This window comes from Scardinius erythrophthalmus, assembly GCF_964197995.2.
Source record: "Scardinius erythrophthalmus genome assembly, chromosome: 14".
Classification (NCBI taxonomy): domain Eukaryota; kingdom Metazoa; phylum Chordata; class Actinopteri; order Cypriniformes; family Leuciscidae; genus Scardinius; species Scardinius erythrophthalmus.
This window is the reverse complement of record NC_138234.1, coordinates 27,384,093-27,400,792: the sequence shown is the minus strand read 5'-3', so window position 1 is coordinate 27,400,792 and position 16,700 is coordinate 27,384,093. Positions and strand designations below refer to the sequence as shown.

Sequence of the window (16,700 nt, the reverse complement as noted above, 5' to 3'; positions counted from 1 at the left end):
AACCGCACACACACAAAACCACACCACATTTCAGGGAGCACATCTGCTTGAATTGAAAGTGTCCTCTTAAACGTTTAAGGCTGTTGACAACATGGATGTCACCTCAAGGAATGGCAAGCGTGTCGTCTTACCTGTTCTGATAACTGTAATAAGTGCCATCTCTGGGTATCGTACACAGTTGCTTCCCGTAACAGCACAGTGTCTGAGGAGAAAACTCGTACTGTTGGAGGAAAGGAGAAAAGAGAGTTTAGAAACATGACTGGAAAATCCTGTTTATGTCAGTTTGTGAACGAGTCAGTTGACTAGATATAAAAATATAAATATAAAAATACTGGAGGTTCTTCAACAGTTGCACTGAAAATATGACAATAATGGAACTGACGTTGTATTACTATTACTTGCACCACAAAAACCAAAAGTATGTTGGCAAAAATAACAAATTAATAATTAATAGACAAAACTGCATAATTTGTGTAAGGGATAATGTATAGAGAGGCGGTCGTTATAGCGAATAACAACCCCGACAGGCTGAACAGGACTTGAATCAGCCAGAAGGGGTTGTTATTCGCTATAACGACCGCCTCTCTATACATTATCCCGCTTATTACATGGCTACCTACAAAATAAATAAATAATTTGACACGAATTATTGATTTAAAAAGGAGTTTATTGATTTAAAAACGATTGTATTGCCTCCGCCAAAGAAAATAGTCCGTTCCGCGTCCATAGCAACGCGCTGTTTTTCATGGCAACAGTGTGTTATACTTCGCAGCGGTCTGTTATCAAGAAATAACAGACCGCATTCTACATTGGAATTCAGCCAAGCCATGTAATAATATATAATAATATATTTAATATAAATGTATTATTACTTTTGTGGAGAGATATTGTATAACCATTTACTATGCAATTTCTAAAATATTTAATACACATTTGCTTGCATTTATTATTATCATTATTGTCAGGCAAAATTATTGTAAAACCATTTCTTATATAATTATATATTTATTTGCACATAAGTATTGTTATTATTATTGTGGAAAAATATTATTGGATAATTTATTAAACAATGATATATTTAATACACATTTATTTGCACATTATTATTTTTACAACACATTATTGATATTTTATAATCATTTTTATGAAGATATTATAAAGCATATATATATATATATATATATATATATATATAAAATCACACACTATTACTTTTGTGGAGAGATATTATTGGATAACCATTTATTATACAATAATACACACACAACACATTTATTAGCACATTTATAATTATTATTAATAATAATAATAGCGCAGCAATATAACTGCACCATTTATTTAAAAAATCAAGTAAAGTCACCTTTATTTAAATAGCATTTTATATAATACAGATTGTTTCAAAGCAGCTTTACAGTGATAACAGGAAAATAACAGAATCAGATATGCAAAACTTCAATTCTGCAGTAAAGCAGCTCTTAAAAGACAATAGTGTTATTGTTCAGTTCTGTATTCAATAATACATTTATTTGCACATTATTATTACTTTATGTTATTATCTGTGAAATTAATATGACAACAGAATCGGAGCTGAAAGTCAGTGATCATCTCACCTTCCTCCCGCAGCAGTAGCCGAGGCCCTGCATGACCGGGTCGATCTCCTGCTCGAACACCTCCGCCAGTTTAGAGCAGTACTTGTACACGCGCGATGTCTTCCTGTTGTACAGCCACGCGTTGTTGAACATCAGCCACACGTCGTCTACGTACTGCCAGGGCTCCTGATACTGACCCGTGTCTAGTTTGCGCTTGATAGTGGACAGGTCAATGGGGTTCTTCACGATATCGAAGTAGTCCTAAAGGCAGGAAAGGAAACCCCTTCATAATTCAGTCAAATATGTACTCGTACAGTTTCCACACTTGGGTATTAGATATATTTTTCCAGTCATTTCACAGAGATGCAAGCACGTATGTATTTAAGACTCACAGGGATGCCCAGAAGTGTCGGGTCCACAGGCTGTCGGAAGGGCAGAGACTCTGGATCCTGCCTGTACAGAGACTCCAGCGTCGGCATCAACGCCTGTCGCAATTCTTCCGGCTTAAAGACTGAGAAGAAAGAGAGAGCAAGAAACACAAAAGACAGGGACAGACAAAAGATTAATGAGGACCTATTATGCTTTTTCACATTTTCAACTTTCTTTAGTGCATAATGCAGCACCATGTCACTCCAGAAAGAGTCCAGGGCTCGCAAAATTTCAAAATCGCTGGTAGCCCTTCGGGCAGGCACTCTTCAGATTTTGGTAGCCCGAAATGAATTTGACTAGCCCAGATAAAAAGTCAATTTTATTAATCTAGAATATTGGTTAGGAGTCAAAACAATGAATCAAAAACTTTTTCAAAACACAAAATATCAACAAATATGCATCTGGTTCTAACTGAACTGAAAGGTGTGTGGCCAGTATGGAACATGAATCCGTCTGTGTCTGTGGCTCAGCCCCCAATGAGGGTATGATAAAATAAAAAAGTAACACTTTAGTTTAGGGTCTAATGCTCACTATTAAGTTTCATTAACATGCAGATGGCAGGGTTTTATCATCACGGAGGTCCCGAATGTGAGGTAGGCTAGTGAGGGGGGTTCAGGGGCACCCCCGAGAAAATGTTGATTTCTCTGATCTACATATGTGCATTTTAAGATGTTTTGAGGGCCAAAAAAATTGGATAACAATAGCTTTAAATCCATGTAAGAGGGCAGCTGATTATTTTTCTCTCCTCATCAGCATCACACTCCTATTCTCTTTGTTTTTCTCTTGCTCTGTCTCTTCCCCTCCTAAAGCTGAGCTTTGACTGATATAGGTATATATTAGGTATATACTGATATATTTTCATTTTTGTCTGTCAGTGAAGTAAACTTAGGGTCAACTGATAGGTTGATTTATGAATCATTTTCTCAGACGCATTAATTTACTGAAAGCTACTAGGAAAGCTAGGTAGCCTAACTAAGTTTATTAAATTCATTCACAGTATGTACACATTCATTATTGATCTTATTCCTAATAAAGGGCTTTATAATCAAATAGGTCCTACATTTAAGGTTATTAGGGGGTTCAAATTTTTTATTTCTCTGATATGTCCATTTCAAGACGTTTGAAGGCCAAAAAAGGATAAGAAATAGCTTTAAAACAATGTCAGTGGGCAGTAGATTGTGTCAATACCTGCTCTCACTTCTTATCCATCACTCTTTCTTTTTCTCTCAGTCTCCTCATCTTGCCCTGTCTCTTCCCCTCCTAAAGCTGAAGTTTTTTAATTTACTGAAGGCTACAAATTGCATATTAATTCTCAACATGTACACATTCAGTATTAATCTTGTGCCTAACATGAAAACGGATTTGTTAATGCTAATGTCCCCTCACAATGACAGTAAACTAATTATTAGTCACGTTACATAGGCCTATTTTCAGTTCAAAATGGCGAGATTCGACAAAAGTATATTCATTTGTCTGATTAATTTTGTCATTCGTTTTACATTTATGACCTAAAAAAGCTGTCAAATATGAAATGTTTAGTTTAGCTACTTACATCTTATCTCGCACTTGGCCGTAAACTGAAGCGTCGAGTCGCTCTGCTCAAATTCGCGCTCTGCAGCTTCTTGTGAACATAAAGCCCGCCTACTTTGATTTGATTGGTCATCTCAAATATTCTGACATTGACAGACCAATGAGACTCAAATTAACACACACACACACACACACACACCCCTTTCTGACGTGCGCTCTCTGGCTCTGCTCTCCGCCGCTGCGGATTGAAGATGAAGAACGCGCTGAATCTGATTAAATAACAAAACTGAAGCGAACACTATTTCAGATAGCCCGTCGGGCAGGCTGGTTATGCATTTTGGTAGCCCGACTGGAAAACACAATAGCCCCGGGACGTCGGGCAGGCGATTTTGCGAGCCCTGGAGTCATTCTCTACATCAGAGCTCACTGTTTCTGAACTCCCTGAAATGCCTCCATTGTAGTCTTGAGTTTTCTTCCAGGAACGAACACATCACATAATCCCACATAATTTCTGTCCAAGGCATATGCAAAATAAAGAGGCGGCGCCTGGTTGGGTTAGTTAGTATTGTGTTAAAACTCATGGTTATGGTAAGGGGCGTGACATTTCCCAAACACGGCCAAAGTGGTCAACCAATTAGAGAACATTGTGCTTTTCAGAAGGAGGGGCTTCAGAGAGACAGAAACTAAACAGAACGTTACTAACAGACTGGAAAGAGAGGAGCTGCAACAATTGAGAATATGTGAAAAATAATTAACATTGTTGAACATGAAAACCTCTTCTTCTAGTGGACCCCAAAAACAAAATGAAGACTTTGAAAAGGGGCATAATATGGTATCTTTCATGAGACTAACAACAACAAAACCTACAAGGACAGAGAATTGTAGAGCTCACATAAGAGAAATATAGGTTCATACTTTTCCTGCGAGACTGGGGCGGCGAAGAGGACGTTGTGCCGTTTGTCCTGCTTTCATCCTCCTCTTTGGTCTCGGTCTTCAAGTCCATCTTCTTGTCTTCCGCCTCCATTGGCTCCTGCTTGGCCTCCAACCCCTCTTGCTCCTCCTTTTTGACCAATAGGGAGCCTGTGTCGTCCTCCATCTAACAGAGACCAGAAACATCATCAGAATCTGACACACTCATGCCAAGTTTGGGGTCGGTAAAATTGTTTCTTGGAAAAAGTCTCTTATGCTCAAGAAATACAGTAAAAACTGTAATATTGTATTTTCTATTTGAATATATATATTAAAATGTAACTTATTCCTGTGATTCAAAGCTGAATTTTAAGCATCATTACTCCAGAAATCTGAATATAATATACAATACATATATACAATCTATAAATGTAATACACACCTCCATCTTGGGCTCTGTTTTGATGCTTATGTCATAGTCCTGCTCTTCTGTTTTAGTGTCACTGGGCGGTACGTCAGGCACGGCATGCTGGGAGTGCAGCTCGGCGCTGGCTGCTGATGCAGGAGTGGGCACACGGTTTTCACCACTCTGAAAGAGAGAGTGTGTCTGATTTTCTACCTTTAAAACATTTTCATTTGAATTTTGTCTTAAAACTGAAAAATTACCGTCTCATTTTTGGCAGTTTTGCTTGATTACAATAACATAACTTTGTTCCAAAACCTAGTGAGCGGCCCTACTGAGGTCAAAGTTGAGCCTTTTCCCCTAAAGTTGGTGAAATTTCACGAGCAAAAAAGGTCCATGTTCTATTTTGTAGTGATGTATGAAGCAGATTTCTGTTGGTCAACACAGGCGAATGTGTGAATGACCTGAACCCGTTGCGAAATTTGCATGGGGAAATCTTTTACCATCTCGATTTCATGCTATTAAAATGACTGGATTTCAGCCACAAACATTTGCTGAATAACTGCAAAAGTTCCCGAACATTAAAGGCCGTTACACACCAAGACGTTGACCAATGTCAGGCCGTCGTTGAGTGTATGTACACATTTTTTTTTTTTTTTTAAATGCGTTCTGCATCGTCAGCACTAGTCAGACCCCTGTCAGCAGCTTTTTGGTCAACCGAGCGTGCTGAATCACTCTGACTGGCTTAGCGAACTAGTACACAAAAAGACAAATGGAAGTTACGCAGCAAGCAAACGATGGTTAACGATAGTCAAGAGGTAAACCAGCACTGTTTTATATCCTAGCTCTTCCGGTTTCCCTTTTTAAATAAGGAATGGAACAAATTTCGAATAACAACTTGAGTTATTTCCCCTCACGCAGGCACAGGACGTACTTGCCAGTTGGCCATTGGTTGTAGTCTTTGCTGTGTGCTCAAGAGCAACTTTTGGCCTGGATGCAGGCGACGCGAGGTGAAACCAGTCGGCTTTCGTCCAAAAATCATGCAGCAGTTCATGTATCCTTCATGAAAAATGTAATCACAGAATGAACTGCAATAAGCTTAAAAATGTAACCAAAGAGTGCAAAAAATTTTACCAAAATAAAAGCTTGATGGTTTACCGCAGGGGTCGGCAACCCAAAATGTTGAAAGAGCCATATTGGACCGAAAAAAAAAAAAAAAATCTGTCTGGAGCCGCAAAAAATTAAAAGCCTTATAAGCCTTATAATGAAGGCAACACATGCTGTAAGTGTCTATATTAGCTTTATTAGCCCCCTAGTATCAAAATGATAAGTAGGCTACAAATACATAATGAGCATTCATTATTAAATGTTTATTGTCCCTGCAGCACATCCTGGAGAGAATGACGCACCACGTGACTAATCTGCTGTACAATCGTGCTTTAAGTTTAACTTCCATTATCATTTTAATGTATTATGTTTCGATTTATTTATTCGTGTATTATGTTTACAACGTTGAAAAACTTTAACCCTTTCACACGTAAGTTTAAAATATTCTGACTGACAGTATTCAGTATTCTACTGATTCCCCCCTGCATGAGTTTTTCAAGGCGACCATTATTTAGAATGTCACTTTATGGTTTCCATGGTGACGCGGCATTGCGTGTCACGTGACACACCGCAGCAGCAACAGAGCTGAATGAATGATGATCTGCTTTTATGTCATTTTTCCTTTTTTATTCAAAATATTCACAAATTTGTTAGATATGGCATGAAATATCTGATATTCCGATTGTCAAATATATGCAAGTGGAAGCGTTTTGTTGTTTAAACACCTTTATAACGATCGCGTTAGTTGAGCTGTCGGATCTGTTGGATTTACAACACGTGAATTCATCCACTTCTCCCGAAATACATAAAAGTAAGTGGCTGGTGAAATGGGAGAAGAATAGAGTAAACTTTAAAGTTACTTACACAATGTGTATCTAATATGAATAAAACGTGTCTAATTATAATGGAAATGGTTATTATTGCCTCTTCCTTTAACATCAGTATGTATTTTACAAACTCTAACGTTAAATGTATTTTTTATTTTTTTTTAGTATTATATGTCTGAAACCTAAAATAAACATTATGTGGTTGAAAACACTGAAAAGTTGTGTTATATGACAGCTCTGAGCGCGCCTGTCTCTGGCTCAGCGCCAGCCAACGCGTGAGAGCCATAGGGTGAGAGCACATTTGAATTTAGCAGTTGATCACGTGATGCACTGACCGTTCTAATCACACCGACCGATGTGATCGTACGTGCGAAAGGGTTAAGAATGTTTGTCATGTTTTTCCTCCTACAGAAATTATATTAAAACAAAAAATATTTTTTCCATTTTCATATTTTTGAAAAAGCTCCAGGGAGCCACTAGGGCGGCGCTTAAGAGCCGCATGCGGCTCTAGAGCCGCGGGTTGCCGACCCCTGGTTTACCGTTTGAAAATTAAGATATTAAAGATATCGTTCCTCCAAAATGAATATTCATCATTTACTCACCCTCAAGTTGTTCCACTGTACGAGTGTTTTTTTTCTTCTGTTGAACACAAAAGATGATATTTTGAAGAATGTGGGTAACCAAACAGTTGATGGACCCCATTGACTTCCACAGTATATTTTTTTTCATACTATGGAAGTCAATAGCTACCGTCAACTGTTTGGTTACCCACATTCTTCAAAATATCTTCCTTTTGTAAAGAAAGAAACTCATACAGGTTTATGCAACTTGAGGGAGAGTAAATGATGACAGAATTTTCATTTTTGGGTCAACTATCCCTTTAAGACAGTCATAAATATTACTGTAATTTTACAGTTGTACTGTAAAATAAAATTATATTATTTTTAATATTTTATTTAGTAATAATAATTATTATTATTATAATTAGTATTATTATTTCTGGTTTAGGGTTAATATTTTATAGTCATATTGATATATAAAATCACACATATTTGGGCCAAATTGTGCAGCACTACAAACAAGCATAGCAAACCTGGCCTCTTCAAAACAAAACGCATTTTAAATTGCGATCAAATTTTTTTTTTAAAACAAAGAAAAAGGGAGAATTAATCGCAATTAATTCCTCCAAATCATGTAGCCCTAGTTTCATATGAAGTGCAATTTGTGTGGTGCCTAAAACATTTCTGTCCATGTCCTGAATGAGTTGGATATAAGGTTTCATTTGGGTCAGGATGCTGCCTATATGGGGCAGCTCACTAGGTTTGGTAACGGTTATTTGAGGACGGCTCTGCGGGGTCTCACCGGTGTTCCAGGGAGGGGCAGCTCCGCCTGGGGCTGCATGTGGGGCGGGGTGCCCTGAGCAGGGGCGGGGTTGGGTGTGGAGGCCTGACTGGGCTGCAGTGCTGCTGGCAGGTTAGTGGTGCTGGCGGTGGCGTTGGGGGGTGGTGTGGCGCGGAGTGGAGCCTGAGGGGGCGCGGGGCAGCCTAGTGAGGGGCCCAAGGGCCCAAGTGCATTCAGGGGGAGGTTAGCGTTCGGCTGCTGCTGGGGAAGGAGAGATTGCACGCACACAAGCAGGGACAAAACATGTTAAGAGGGGAAATCGCCATGCGGAATGAGGTTACTTTAGGAACGTGAGTGCATGTGTGCACCTGTGAAACGGCCGCCTGCGCGTTGGGCTGGCCCATGTTAACATTCATGGCATTGGTGTTGGCAGGGAACTGCGGTTGAGCCATGAACGGCGTCTGGTTGGCCGTCTGCGCCACCATGTTCCCAGCGTGAGCTCCCAACATGCCTTGCGTTGGGGGCATTCGAGTGGGAGACATATTTATCTGAAAGAAAAAAAAAAAGAGGAAAAAATTGGTGAGAAATAAACAATGAGATGCGTGTTCAGAAAATATTGAAAGTTTTAAACCTAAATGAAAAATACCTTTTTAGTGTGGCTTTCTTGTAATAGTACATTGACTTTAGTACATGTTTAAATTAATCAGTGTTTCCCCTAGAAATTTTTCCAGCAGCGGTGCTGTTACGTTTTGTTACGTGGGCATGCACCTCCGGAAGATTTTTTTTTAAATAACCCCTTAAACCATGACTTCTGGCAAGTTTTGTGGATAGAAATGGACATTTTGAGACATACAAATATACCATCAACAGATTCAAGGCATGATTATTGCAACACGTACCTTGAACTGGTCACAAACAGAAACCGTCATTTTATAATTCATGTTAACAGGATTATTCATGTTTTTCTTTTGTGTTAATTTTCAGCTATAATGTAGAAATTGATAGGGGAAAAATGAAACAGAACAACTCAGAGAAAGATTATTTACAATTTATTGAAAATTTTATCTTACTGGCAAAGGCCACACCCAATCTGTGAGCACTTAATTTTTCTGGGCTTTTCATAGAAGATCTCTAAGGCTCTTTGGTAATTGAATGCTATTGTGGGGGGGGCATTAATGGTGACACGCATGCACGTGGCCATGCTGTCCTTGTAGCCTATTCCTCAGGTCTGTCTTCACCTAGAAATAACTTAAAGGTGAATATTTTTTCTGTGATTTTTTTTTTTCACTGAAAAATGTTAATATTCGGTAAAAATTAGGGGTGGAACGGTACACAGAAGTCACGGTTCGGTTCAGACATCACGGTTCGTTACGAGTTCGGTACAATGGAGGGAAAAGCAAAACAAAAATGCAGAAGGCTTGTGCATGTCTCAGGCTGTACCACCAAAGGAAAATAAATTACTTAAGCCTTGAATTTTTTAAATAAGTTTTATTAATAAAGTAAAGGCATAGAACCAGTTTATTTGTAGTGCACTGACAATAGTTTTATATAATTAGTTTATTAATTAAATTAATAAAAGACCTTGAGATATGTTTGGTAATTGTACCTGAATGAATTGAAAATTTATTTGCTACATTTCAGATTAATATATTTGTTTTCCTTAAAATTTTAATTAACAGTAACAAACAGTTTGAATGATGTCCTGTATAAACAAAATGACGGGAGTATGTTTTTATTTTCCACTGTTCGATCGCGCCCGCGCCTCACACACACACACGCGCGCGCGCACACACACATACAAGTAAACACTTTACACGCCTCCCTCCCTCCCTCCCTCTCTCTCTCTCTCTCGTTGCTATGCAAACATGAACAGAGAGGACCGCCTGGAAAAACGAGCGTGCCGCGTCTGCATTTTAAATTTGCACTCGCAAAAAACGCGCTATGTGAACGGCCTCTTATGGCAACGTGACATTAGCCTAATCGAAAATATTTCCATATGTGGCTCTTTCCTCCTCTCTTGTCAACAAGTGGATTCAGATCCACCGCATTAGCAGCGCCGCCGGTCGTCATATCTCAGTGTTTTTAGTGTGTGAATGAAGTGAATGTCGTGATATTACTGATCATGTGAAGATTTTGCAGCGGCGCTGAAAATCCAGTGGCGGCGCTGCGCCGCTGCTGAATACATTGTAAGGGAAACACTGTTAATCATCACTAATTTTTTTTTTTTTTTCACCATTTTATGCTTTTAACTTTTAATGTTATTGTTATAATCTATTATTGGGTCTTATTTTAATCCTAGTGTCAATTTCTTGTTCTTGCCTCCTGTAAAATACTTTGAACTGCATTGATTTGTTTGGAAAAGTGATATATAAATAACATTTTATTGATTGATTGATTGATTGAGCAAGGAGCCAGAAATGAAGACTGACCGTAGGGACTTGGTTCATGTTGATCTGTTGATGGTTTATCGGAGAGGCAGCACGTGTTGCCATGGGAGCCTGAGACATCGGCACATTGGGAATTGCACTGAATGGATTCATCCCTGTTGGAGAACACATCACACAAGATTGATAACGCAGAGTTTTTTGTTTAAAGTTGAGAAAACAAATGTGTTTCCCCAGACATGATTTGCGGCGAATGGGACTGGCGAAGTACCTTGAGACACCTGCATGCGATTGATGATCGGATTTGGCACATTAGGCATAGGCACGGGTCCATCTGAAGAGAGGGACGAGACAAAATGAGATCAGAAAACCTGCAAAGTTCGTGCATTTGTGTGTTTTTAAACCTCATGTTGTGTTCAGGTTATTTTGACCGAAAGAGTTTTTTCTCCCTGCTAATTAATGTTATCACATTGGACTAAAACTTACTCACATAGGGTATAACAACTTCTCCCCCAATTGACGAAACGATTGAATCCAATATTTGGTGATAATGTAGCATAAATGACTCACTCTGCCGAGGTCCCATGACATTAGGCTGGTTGAGGGCCGGTGGCTGTTGTCCCGCTGCAGTCATGGGTGCCTGGTTAATAATCTGCTTCTGTAATCGAGACCTTCTCTTCTCCTCCAGTTCTTTCTGGATCTTATAGATCTTCTCCGCCAGGAAGTGATAGTACTCGTCCTGTACAACACACACAGACTACGTTATTAAAATCAACAGTACTGAAGAACTTTCACTTTACTTTATCCACCTTTAGGATGAGGTGTAAGCTTGACTGTTGGTTTGCGCTCACCCTGCTGTTGGCGGACTCGTACATATCCCCCTCCACTTTTCGTGCGTACGCCACCAGGTTCTCCATACGGCGGTCCTTCAGGGCGGCGGGGTCTGGCGTAGGGAAGATGGCCTGCACACTAAAACACACAGAGACCAAAACTACGTTTTTTCTAAGTTTAAGTTACTTATTACAAAGAACAATCCCCCTGGATTCAACAGGACAAATTTAAAATATACATAAATGTTATAGCTGAAGCCTTATTTTATTTTTTTTTACTTTAAGAGGTCTTAAATTTGGTCACGGAAACAGGAAACGCAATACAGCTCAATGTGAATATTAAACTTCAATAGGCGATGATTTGCTGAACATTTCAAAGTGAAAAAATGGCACTGTTGCGCTGTTCTACAAGCTCGAGGTTTCAGAAAAAACTGTTTATTAATGCCCAGTAAATGCTTATGATCTACTCTTGATGAATTATGACATTGTTTACTTTATGGCGTTTGTATTGTAATGTGTTTTAGATGGTTGTAAGAGTGCTTACTGTAAAAAGTAATCATTTCAAAATAATGATTAAAAAAAAAGATACTAAAAAAAGTCCCACGTAATGATGAACCAATTTTTATCTGCTTATTTTGGTTACAAAATAAACTGCATAGTGCATTTAATCCAATGGTAATATACATAATTCCATAATTATCAAATAAACAGAAAAAACCTAGCACACTTTTTGTATTCAAATAAATTAAATAATTTTGCTTGTACATGTCTCCTGTCCCATTTTTATAATAAGGAAAAACATCAATTATTTGATAAATTGTTATTGTGCAATAGTAGAGTAATGATGCTGAAAATTCAGCTTCGATCACAGGAATAAATTACATCTTAAAATATTAAAACAAAATATTAGAATTAAAATAATATTAAATATGAAAATAAAAACTTTCAAAATTGCAAAAATATTTCACAATATTACCGTTTTTACTGCATTTTTGATTAAATAAAAGCAGCCTTGGTGAGCAAAAATATTTAAAATATATGGTAACACTCTTAAGTTTAGGGTCCAATTCTTACTATTCACTAGTTGCTTATTAGCAGGCATCTTAATCCCACCCAATACCTAAACTTAACTACCTTACTATTAATAAGCAGTATTTATGAGTTTATTGAGACAAAAGTCATAGTTAATAGTGAGAATTGAACCCTAAATGACTAAATCTACATAGTGCAAGAGCAGCTTTTACTAACAGTTTGTGTACGAGGTGGTTACGGAGGTCCTGAGTGACATGCTCGTGCCAGGCTTTCCTCACACCGGTGGCTGACAGAGGGGCCGCTGTGGGCAGGTTACCCATGCTGCCTACCGTAGTGCCGTCCGGCATCAGCTGACTGCGCCAGGGGAATCAGGAGACTTAGTTAGCACACAGATTTAAAACATCAATTTTTAGCAATTAAGAGCTGGAGGTGTGTTTTGGTTGGTGTGTGTCCGTGTCGTACTTGTTAGAGTTAAGTGTTGACGACATGGTGCCATCTGGGAGCAGCTTAGACTGTTCTGATGTCGGGACGCCGATTTGGTTCAACTGACCACCCCCTGGACAAAAAAATAAACAAATAAAAATACATATATACAATTATAACAATAAATAAATATACATAAATAAAATACTATATATACTGTAGTTTATATATCATTTATATACAAATTTCATATATTTTAACAATATATATGTACTTGTTTTAATTTAATATATTTATTTATTTATCAGCAGCAATGGCAAAATCTATATTATTTAAATTTCCCCCCCCAAAAATGCATATATATATATATATATATATATATATATATATATATATATATATATATATATATATATATATATATGCATGTTGCATATTATTACTACTATTTACTACTATTATTATTATTAATATATTTCTTTGCAATAAAGTAATTAAGTGTTTACCGAGCGCATTGATGGTTCTAATTTGCTGCTGGTGTGGCGTCTGTGCAGTCGGCTGCCCGGGGCCCTGCGTCTGTGCAGGGGTCTGGGTCTGTGTGGGGCTCTGGTTGCTGTAGGGGAGACCGAGGGCAGCGTATGCCCGTTTCATGGAGCTGGGGTCGATGGGTGTGGAGCTGGGTAGAGCGGGCGCCGTCTGCTGCCCCGTGCCGACCGACCCGATGGGGGATTGCAGACCAGCGTTGGGGGGACTCAGCATTGCTGTAATGCAGGAAAGAGATGTTAGAAGCCTTCTGGGAAGGCGACATCTGCATATTTCAAACAAGATATAAAAAAAAAAAAAATCAAAACCTGCCAAACAGCCATCTGGAAGAAAACATTATTTGTGGGGAAAAAACTGAGGAAAGTAGAAAGGAAAGGGAGTGGGTCCGAGACGCCATTTGCATGAGGAAGAAATATCACAACACAGACTCTCCAACATGTAAATCCCGCAGCGCAAAAACAAACACTTTAACTGCCTCGCACTCTCAGAGTCATGATGAGAGACGCTTTGAAGAGGGAGAGGCAGTTTGCAGGTCTGTAACAGCGTGAGATTTTAATGAGTCACCGGCGCGCTCGGCCAGTGGGGCGGCACGATTCTCCTCATCTTTCGAGCCCCTCCTCCTCAGCAAACATACACGGGCCACATAAAACATTCACACACTCACAGCTACTGAACTACAATGACGCCTTTCCTCGCAGAATCCAACCGAATATCTACATATCCAGAAAACACCATGCAACTGAATTTGTTTTAATTCTGAATTTTGATCTAAACGTTTAAATGCTTCATAACAGCTCTGTGGACAAATATAAACAGTGATTACAACTATTTTAATGGATACTGTTTAAAGCATAACTTAGAAAAATAGTGTTTTGGATACTGTTGGATACTGTTTAAAGCTTGTAAAAAAGTAGTGCACTTAATTGTAGAAGAACGGAGGTTGCAGTGCACACACAGAAAAATTCAGAAGCACAGAATCTTGTTATCAACGCGGTCCCGCGACTTTTGGTAATAAAATAGCGGCTATTCTGAAACTCACAGCTTCGTTTGTTAATAGAAAAAAAGAGACTCTGAACTAGGGATGTCCCGATACCACTTTTTCACTTCCGATACCGATACCGATGCCGCAGCTTTGGCTATTTGCCGATACCGATATCAATCCGATATTTTTATTTTATTCTTGAACTAATACTACTAATAATAAAATATAATGGAAGCACTTTCCTCAATTAGCCACTTAAAAACATCTCACTCAAATGGAGAACAAATACTTCTCCAGTATATAGTCCACAACAACAGTTGATAATGAAAGACTGCCAGCCTTTATTCAAAAGACCTTGAGATATGTTTGGTAACCTGAATGAATTTAAAATTAATTTGCTATATTTCAGATCAATATATTTGTTTCCTTTAAATTTTAATTAACTTTAACTTTATTCTCATCTGAATTATAAATAATTTATTTCTGTATAAAATAATACTACTTTTAAAAACACATTTGATTTTCTTTTTTATTCAATGTAGAATGTGTAACTTAAAAATAAACAGATTAGTGCTCTGTTTTAGGACAAGAAATGAAAACCAATGCAATATGATGAATGTCCAAAAGATGAGATCATTTTTGCTTTTAAACAGCGTGTGCGCGTGTGTGTGTGTGTGTGTGTGTGTGTGTGTGTGTGTGTGTGTGTGTGATTTTGGTTGAGTGACAGTTACAGTTTGACAAGAGTTTACAGCAGGGTTCACCAATCTCGGTCCTGGAGGGCCGCTGTCCTGCAGAGTTTAGCTCCAGCCCCAATTAAACACACCTGAACCAGCTAATCAAGGTCTCACTAGGCATACTAGAAACTTTCAAACAGGTGTGTTGGAGCTGGTTGGAGCTAAACTCTGCAGGACAGCGGCCCTCCAGGACCGAGATTGGTGAACCCTGGTTTACAGTTTGACAAAAGCACAATGTTGGGTTTTACACAAATATAAGAAGGCTAAACACTTTTTCCAGTTTTAATGATGTCCTGTATGAAAATGACGGAGTATGTTTTTTTTGTTTCCACTGTTCGATCGCGCCCGTGCCTCTCTCTCTGACACACACACACACACACACACCAGCATTGCAATCTTGACATCGCAGCCTGTTCATTTTGCTGCGTTCACACCAAAACGCGAATAGAGCGTCAAATTTGCGTCTATCGCGTCTAGTTCGATGCTTGAACAGTTTGAATCCATTCGTGCGTCCAAAGCGAATAGGACGCGCCGCGCGCGTATAATGATAAAGTGAGCGTTTGAAGCGATAGACGCGCGTTCAGAGCTAAGGCGGGCTACAGATTAGGTGTCCCTAAAGAACCCGCATATGCGCGTATCTAACAGTAACGTTAGTTTCGTATTACATTAATTAATGTGCACGCGAGATTTATTTATTTTTATACCGTGTATTCTCTGTGTAAATCCATGCACCGAACGTACGTTCAGTACGAATACGTACCGTTCCACCCCTAATGGGTATCGGATCATAGGTATCGGATAATTTTTTTTCTCCCCTCCGATATCCGATCTAGCGTTTTGGGCCAGTATCGGCACGATACCGATGCCGTGGATCGGATCGGGACATCCCTACTCTGAACAGACGCAGGTAATTCACACACGCATCTCTCATCTCATTAATTCAAATAAATACTATAATTCATTCATTCATTCAAATAAATGTTATCTTAAATCTCAACAGAAGTAATTATGAAATTAAATATAAAGATGTCAAGTCCTACTTAAAAAAATGCATTTAATTTAAAATTAAACTATAAAACATTCTCATTTGATGGCAGTTAACATGTAATTAAGTGTCTGAAACATGTAATTAATTTTGAACTACTTAAAGGGATAGTTCACTTTGAAATTTAATTTTGGTATGTTTTAGCTTACCTGAAGGGCATCCAAGATGTAGGTGTCTTTGTTTCCGCAGTAGTTTCAATTTTGATATTTTTAGGTCAAACCGTTCTTGTCTGTCAGTCATATAATGCAGGTCTATGGTCACTGTCTCAAAGAGCATGCACAGAGTCCAAATTAAAACAATTCCCCGTCGTCCAAATTAACGCAGACTGGTGCATAGATATATACACTAGATGTCGCCTTGTCTACGGCAGTTCATTGGAACTAATGACTTTAAGGCGGCATCTAGTGTATACCAGTCTGCGCACACGTCACACACCAGGAAGCGCCCGCGCCCTCAGATCACTTGGACGTGTGCTGTGTATAAGAGGTAAACACGATATAAATACTGTTCGTTTTCTCACACAAACCGCTCGTTTCGTGTCTTAGGCCATCAATGTGTACTTACGATGGGGAATTGTTTAATTTGGACGATG

General features: G+C 38.7%; 1 protein-coding gene across 3 annotated transcripts in view; it reads right to left on the bottom strand.

Moving 5' to 3' along the window:
• crebbpa (CREB binding lysine acetyltransferase a) overlaps window positions 1-16,700 on the bottom strand; it is a 61,523-nt gene that overhangs the window by 7,786 nt on the left and 37,037 nt on the right. Inside the window, exons 6-19 of one of the 3 annotated variants that reach the window (XM_081384267.1) lie at window positions 13,311-13,565; window positions 12,844-12,937; window positions 12,598-12,735; window positions 11,371-11,488; window positions 11,090-11,258; window positions 10,791-10,853; window positions 10,565-10,677; window positions 8,504-8,683; window positions 8,157-8,396; window positions 4,900-5,046; window positions 4,464-4,644; window positions 1,982-2,100; window positions 1,611-1,850; window positions 132-220 (exon numbers count right to left, since the gene is read on the bottom strand). In XM_081384267.1, the coding sequence (XP_081240393.1) occupies window positions 132-220; window positions 1,611-1,850; window positions 1,982-2,100; window positions 4,464-4,644; window positions 4,900-5,046; window positions 8,157-8,396; window positions 8,504-8,683; window positions 10,565-10,677; window positions 10,791-10,853; window positions 11,090-11,258; window positions 11,371-11,488; window positions 12,598-12,735; window positions 12,844-12,937; window positions 13,311-13,565 (2,146 nt within the window). The remainder of the gene's footprint in view (window positions 1-131; window positions 221-1,610; window positions 1,851-1,981; window positions 2,101-4,463; window positions 4,645-4,899; window positions 5,047-8,156; window positions 8,397-8,503; window positions 8,684-10,564; window positions 10,678-10,790; window positions 10,854-11,089; window positions 11,259-11,370; window positions 11,489-12,597; window positions 12,736-12,843; window positions 12,938-13,310; window positions 13,566-16,700) is intronic. The other 2 variants (XM_081384268.1, XM_081384269.1) reach the window with 2 other exon arrangements.